Source organism: Heptranchias perlo, chromosome X, assembly GCF_035084215.1.
Source record: "Heptranchias perlo isolate sHepPer1 chromosome X, sHepPer1.hap1, whole genome shotgun sequence".
Taxonomy (NCBI): Eukaryota; Metazoa; Chordata; class Chondrichthyes; order Hexanchiformes; family Hexanchidae; genus Heptranchias; species Heptranchias perlo.
Genome location: NC_090370.1, coordinates 12101965 through 12109145, shown reverse-complemented (window position 1 = coordinate 12109145; position 7181 = coordinate 12101965). Strand labels below are relative to the sequence as shown.

The 7181-nt window shown below is 46.8% G+C and overlaps 1 protein-coding gene across 2 annotated transcripts in view; it reads right to left on the bottom strand.

Moving 5' to 3' along the window:
• Nucleotides 1-339: 339 nt before the first annotated feature.
• Nucleotides 340-7181, bottom strand: part of slc26a10 (solute carrier family 26 member 10) — a 94615-nt gene continuing 87773 nt past the window's right edge. For both annotated transcript variants that reach the window (XM_067976721.1, XM_067976723.1), the window contains exons 16-18: nt 6179-6233; nt 5313-5419; nt 340-2447 (exon numbers count right to left, since the gene is read on the bottom strand). In XM_067976721.1, coding sequence (XP_067832822.1) covers nt 2409-2447; nt 5313-5419; nt 6179-6233 — 201 coding nt within the window. In that variant the 3' untranslated portion in view covers nt 340-2408. The remainder of the gene's footprint in view (nt 2448-5312; nt 5420-6178; nt 6234-7181) is intronic.

Below are 7181 nucleotides of genomic sequence, written 5' to 3'. Positions count from 1 at the left end.
CTGAGGCAGGGCACGGGTGCGGGCACCGATTCCCAGGTGGTCCTCCCGGCTGGCGTTCACCCAGTCCATTTTAAATGAGCTGCAGCCGGAAAATATGCAGCCGGGTTCAGCTGAGGTGCTTGCTAAAAGTGCACGTTTAAGCTGAGGCAAGATGGGGAGCGGAGAGTACAATCAGGGCCATGGTCTCAAGGTTCACAGGACCTCAAGTTCCACCCTCCAGATTTCCTGACGTTTTATCGCCTAATAATGTACTTCAGCCTGTGAGTCATGGTGCATTTAAATCATCGGTTCCCAGCGGAGCTTGGTGCAAGAAATAATCAGCATCTAAAAGGTGTCATTTAAGTGTTTAATAAAACATTGGAAAAATTCACCATACAACGTTGCCCTTTATAAATGATTGCTTATTTACAGACATGGATTTCTAACAGAATCACATTGGTAAATCAGACACAGCAATTATTAAAGAAAGGATTGGTAGAATTGCAAATGGTTTAAACACACTGACAGCACTAAGTATTGACAGGTGAAAATGATCTTTCAACTCTGACACCCACTCTGCCCCCTCAACTCTCTTGGGTGTCTCTATTCCACACAAGTGCTGCCTAGCTTTTTTTTTTCCTTCCCCTGTTCTCCCGAAGGCACTAACTGGTGCTGGAGTACAGTGCCATGGGTACGGGGCAGCCTTCCTCTGCCTAGTGTGTGCCAGTTTCCAGGGCACCTCCCACCCAAGTGGCCAATCTTCGTGTGCGAGGCAAAGTGGCAAGTCTTGGCAAGGTACTTGGTCATGCACTTGACCATCTAATTGAGGTGTTTAAGATGATTAAAGGAGTTGATGGGGTAGAGAGAGAGAAACTATTTCCTCTGGTGGGGGAGTCCAGGACAAAGGGGGCAGAACCTTAAAATTAGAGCTCGGCCCTTCAAGGATGAAATCAGGAAGCACTTCTTCACACAAAGGGCAGTGGAAATCTGGAACTCTCTCTGCCCCAAAAAGCTGAGGGTTAATTGAAAATTTCAAAAGTGAGATTGATAGGTTTTTGTTAGGTAAGGGTATTAAGGGTTAAGGAACCAAGACGGATAGATGGAGTTAAGATCCAGATCACCCATGATCTAATTGAATGGCGGAACAGGCTCGAGGGGCTGAATGGCCTCTTCCTGTTCCCATGTTCCATTAGGGGAAACACAGCTGAACCCAAACTTGCTCTTAGCAATGTCAACACACACGAATCTTCCAGCAGGAGTCACTGGATAGTGATCAGGAGCAGGAACCCTGGACGATTTTCCCCTTCTTAACTCAGGGGCACTGAGGTCAACTGTAACATCATTGCCTCCTCTTGCAGCAGTGGTCAGCCAATGCGGCAGAGACTAGGGGGTCAAACCTGGGACCTTCCTGGTCTGGTTGACTCAGTTACACAGCGGGTGGTGCACAGAGCTATAGGGAAGCTCGACTTTGATTGGCTTTGATCAAAGTATGATTTGAAAAAGAAAGAGTTCAAAATTCGAGAGACAACTGAAGGGAGTGAATTTCCTTTAAAGAGGGACCTATCCCAGGTATAAGCAGACAATCGTTACTTTAGCCAAGGCCGCTGATGAAACAGCAGTTTATCAAAGTCAAGTGAAAAGTGTCTTAACAGAAATTAAAGGGGCAGTGCCTTCATGAAAAGGTGGGGGGGTGTTGCTGGGGGGCAGAAGAGTGAGGACCATCACTTGTTCTCGTTGCCAACAAAATTCAAGGCAAGTGTCACGTGTTTCAACGGCGTTGCATTTTATGTTTGTAAACAAAGAAAGCTTCTTCCAGCAGGTAGCCCTCTGGACCAACACTGGCGGCAGCCACGATGCCCAGCTTATTCAAGGTCCCCAGCTCAATCACGCTGCCCATGCAGACACGGGCTTTGCTCTTCTCAAACCCAACTTAGTCACCTCCATTTCCAATCAATCGAATTGTATTGCCAAACACTTCTCATGAAGAAGGTACCCCTTTAACCAATCACTCTATATTGTGTCATAGTTATCACATTCACTCTTACTGTAACAGTCCAGAGGCTGCACAACTGCATAAAATCCCATCTGGGTTAGATGATGCCAAATGACAACTTCAGTTGTAAGGACTTAAAAGCTGACTTCCTGTTTTTTTAAACATGCCCTAACACTCGTTTTAGGCAACTATTTTGATTCAGTCCTTCAGCTAAGGAGCCATTTTATACAGCTCTATCTCTAACTGTATTCTGTTAGCAAAATGCTATACACTTTAGATTAGAAAATAAGTCTCATTCTGCCTTCCAGCTTGGACAGAATCTATTTATTTCCTTTCAAGTATCCTTGAAAGGCAATTGTGGTCGTGCAGGACCTTGTGAATGTCTTTTAAGTGTTTGGTTACAGCAGTTATTGAGCTGAAAGTCCGCTCGAATCTTTCATACCCAAATTGTCGTGCTTTTCTGTGATGATGCTTCCTAAAAAAAGAAAAATAATCAAATATATACTTTAAAATCTTTTGGAATTGCTCTTGAGTGATTCAGACACATAACAGGCCAATTATTTATTATCTCTGTTTAAGTTGAGCATGCAAAGTGTTTACACACCATCGTCCTGTTCACTGACTGTGAGCACGATGATTTGTGGAAGGAGCAAAGCTGGAAAATTCCACCTGCTAGTTACAGGGGTGTTGCTTTCCTGTTGTGGCAATTTGTGGCTTGCCCCTCCATCTCCACTTAATTCTTTATCTGCTTTCTTGACGCACCTCATTCCCTGTGGTCCACTGCGACTCTTCACGACCCCATGGGCTAGCTCCTTGTATCAACAAATGGGGTCAATCAGGAGAAAAGGACCAGGCGTTGTAAGAGTAAAGCAACAGTTGCAATGGGAAATGAAATGTTGAGGTGTGTATGTGGACTTCTGGAAACTATGTCCAAGAACTGAGCTAAGCCTCCACGCAGCACCACTAAACTAACTGGTACAAGTGCATGGTGATCATAGTTCCAAGAAGATATAGAAGCTGCAGAAAGGATTCAAGGGGGAAAACAAAGATGGTTTCAAGTTTAAGGTCACATAATTATGGGAAGAGGCTGAGGAACCGTAAGAAAACACAGAATGAGAACAAGCCATTCGGCCCATCAAGCCTGTTCCTTCCACCATGTACAGTCTGCTGTGTCACAGACAGGGCAAGTGATTTGTTATCGTTCTGATCAACTCAGAAACGGACACTTTTACCGCCTGAGGGATGTTTTATGCAAAATTGCGGTCGCCAGTCAGCAGATCGTGTAACACGTGGCAAGTAGTAGCCTCTAGGGTTTTGCGCTGCGGCAAGGGACTTGCCCTAATCGTGGACTCTACCCGACCTACTTAATCTCCCGAGGAACACCTCTGTACAAATACTCCCTGATCCTCCAGAGGTAATGAAGAAAACTGCAGAATATTCATCCATCGCCACATGATTGAAGTCTTTGAAATGATCGAAGGGAGTAGATTCTGTCCAGGTGGACAAGTTATTTGAGATGGATAAGGAGGGGAGGACTGGGAGCTGTCAGTACAACGTAAGAAAACATGGAGTTAGGCTAGACACCAGGAAGTATTCCCTTTCGCAGAGAGTCGGCGACCTCTAGAATACGTTGCCAGGAGTGCGGTGAGTGTGGATTTGCTACCGGCCTTCAGAAGGGAACGGGCTGGGTTCCTGGTGAGTGGAAGACATTTTGAGTCATAGAAGGCAGGTGGGGCCAGCAGTAATATCAGTCACCGTGGTCTCCTGGAGATTGTTTGATCGCCCTAAGGAGGATGGAGAGGAAATTCTCAGAGTTTGTTTTTGGCCTATGGTTTTTTCTCAATGTTTGTTTTTGCCTCTCTCAGGAGATTGGGTGACTGTGGTGGGCATTGATAGAGCATGTAGGCCACATGTCTGAAATGGACAGGCTGGATGGAACCAATTTGTTCCTTCCTGCCCCTCTTTTTCGTCTGTTTGTATTCTCTCCACAATGACTTCCAGTGCAGTACTGAGGGAGTGCTGCACTGTTGGAGGTGCCATCTTTCAGATGAGACAATAAACCGAGGCCCCGTCTGCCCTCTCAGGTGGATGTAAAAGGCACTATTTCGAAGAAGAGCAGGGGAGTTCTCCCCGCTGTCCTGGGCCAATATTTATCCCTCAACCAACATCACTAAAATGTTTCTACTGCAAGGTGATCAGATGAATAGTGCAAACTGCCCACGCTACAGTGGAAGTGCAAAGTTCAAGTCTCCGCCTTGTGACGCTAAAGGATCTTTTCATCAGGTTGTGTACTGACAGACGCAGGACAGAACAATGGACTCTTATACAAAGGGAAACAAGATTTTGAATTAGGCTTTCGGAACTTGATAGCTGATGATATATTCCTGGCAACCGCAAAACACTGCGCATGCTGGAAATGTGAAATCAAAACAGAAAATTCTGGACATGCTCAGCAGGACAGGCGTGTCGGTGGAGAGAGAGAAACAGAGTTAACGTTCCAGGTCGATGCCCTTTCATCAGAACTGGAAGATGATAGAGATGAACAGCTTAGTGACTGCTCACAGTCACCCTGTCCCAGTGTAGCGCTGGGCTGTTCATCTCTAACATCTTCCAGCTCGGGTCAAAGGTCATCAAGCGGAAACGTTAACTCTGATATATTGGTGGCGGGTCTACTGTGCATTCGCGCGGTGAGGGCTTCCCTGCCCTCCCCCCACCAAGTGCTGAACGCAGCATAGCGCCTTAAGGAGGCTCCCAGCATGGGCCGCACCTGGTTTGTAAATCGCCTTTTATTTTTTCCACGCTTGCCGCCCAGGTACTTTCCTCAAACATTGCGCACTGCAAAGCTGGACGAGCGAACCATTCGACATTTATGCTGGTCAAGTAGCTCGGCAGCTGCTTGGGAAGTGTCACCATTGCCGGTGGCGCCTTGTTCTCAGGCACCGCACACCTCGTAGCCACTTCAGGAGCGGGTGGTTAATTTCTTTAATGGTACTATTATTTGTTAAAAGTATGAGTCCAGGAGGGCCAATGCTTCCTGAGTTTTTAGTGGTGCCTGCTCGGAAAGGGGAGGCACCTTTCACTGTGGACACAAGCGACATCTCCTCTCATCATTGCGATACATTGTCCCTGGTCTTTAAAATAAGGAGGAATCCAAAGGTCAGCTGTCGAGAGGCAGCTTTTGTGTGAGGCAGGATAGGAGAAACAGGGATGGTCGCTTGAAGCTGAATAAACCCTGAGTTTAATTAAGTTTAACACGCCCTTATATTACATTCTGCCTCGTGCGGGATGGACAATCGTGGGGAACATAAACAGGAGAAAACCCCTTTCGAAAGATTGTTACCTTCATTTGCTCTACGTAGACAACAGCATCGTGCACTGTTACAAAGATCTGCTCTGGGCGAAGGTGGTTAAATAGGCCGCTGTACGTCAATATTTTCAAAACATCTTCTAGAAAACATAAAGAACAAAGACATTTGTAACTATGTAAAAATCAATGAACACATCTTCAGAAGGGCCTGAGACCTTAGATTCGAACTCTAACCTCCAACTGTATATAAGCTAATGTGTCCTGTACTGTTTTGATTAGTTTTAGGGTCTATGTTTCAAAGTTTAGGAGGACAATGGGTGGAGCAAACTAACCAAGCTTTAGATCAAGGCTTATCTTGATTTGACCACCTTCTATGTGAGGTCAAGTTGCTTGGACGTGAGTTCATATCTAGCTTGAATTGAGGAGGAAGAGCGTTAGAATGAACTGGGAGGAAGGCGATAAGAGATCCAGCATGAACTGGGGGTAAAGTTCTTGCCCTCTCTCAATGCAATTCCTTGGCCTTCAAGCCTTTCTTCTCCCTCTCTGAGCTCATTCCCCACCTTGCTCTCTTTCATTCTCCATCCAGTTTCTCTCTATCTCTGTACGTCTGTCTGTCCGTCTCTCTCTCTCACTCTGTCTGTCTATGAGTTCATTCCCTGCCCCTGGAACCTTCCTGGTCTGTATGTCTCACGCAGCACACCAGGTGGTACATTTACCTCTTCCCCAAGTCATTGGGGGAGCTCTTCAAGAGAGTTAATTTCATTGCAGTGTATTGTCACATCAAGGGCAGGCCATAATATAATCCACTCAGTATCCCAAATCAAAAATCAACCAACACCTAAAGGGTGACATTTTAATAGATGATTATGGCATGGAGACCTCCTTACTATGATACTTACTGTTGCATTCTGCTAGGTAGACCCACATGTCGGCTTTCTGGCACTCCACACACATCTGCAAAGTAAGATCATTGGAGCAAGTAAGACTAATTGTTTCATTTCTGGAGCAGCGCCCCTGAGCACTACATTTCTTTCAGACACCCCAATGGCATCTTAAGGGGAAGCTAGATAAGCACATGAGGGAGAAAGGAATAGAAGGACATGCTGATGGGGTTAGATGAGGAGGCTCATGTGCAGCATAAACACCGGTATAGACCGGTTGGGCCGAATGGCCTGTTTCTGTGCTGCACATTCTATTTAGTTCCATGTAATCTTCAAGAAAGGACAGGAGGAACTTGAGGGGAGGTTAACGATGGGAGCTTCAACTTCTGTTTCTTTGCGACCTACTTCCCTTGTATAAATATCCTGATGCAATAGTGTGCTGACATTTTAAAGATAATTTCAGTTTCTTGTATCTAGTTTTGACAAACGTAGAAGGGGCCATTTCCACCTTCACCGATTGAGTGGTGAACTGGCGATTGAATGGTCTGCCCGCTATAGAACCCACAATGGAAATGAGAATCGGGTGGGTTCTATAATGGGCGGGTGATCCACTCCGCCAGTTCAATGCCCAAGCGGGGAAGGTGAAAATTACCCCCCCAGAATTATAGGGCTCAATTTACCATGGTGGCGGGTTGGCAGCAGTGGGGGTGGGGGGGCGATTGGGCGCGTGGCAAACCCGCATGAACCAAACTTACGTTGATTGATAGTGGTTAACGTCCTCTCCGGGTTTCGCGTCCAGCAGCCAGCCTGATTGACAGGCCGGCTGCCATCAAGAGCTGCGACGCGAGGGGGAGGTGGGAAAGAGAGAGAGTGAGACGTCATCCAGCGCTGGACTGGAAGACCGGGGCGGGGGGGGGGGAGGAGGGGTAAATCGGGGGGGGGGGGGGAGGGGAAGATCGGGGGGGGTGGAGAGGGGACGATCGGGGGGGAGAGGGGAAAATCGGGGGGGGGAGAGGAGAAG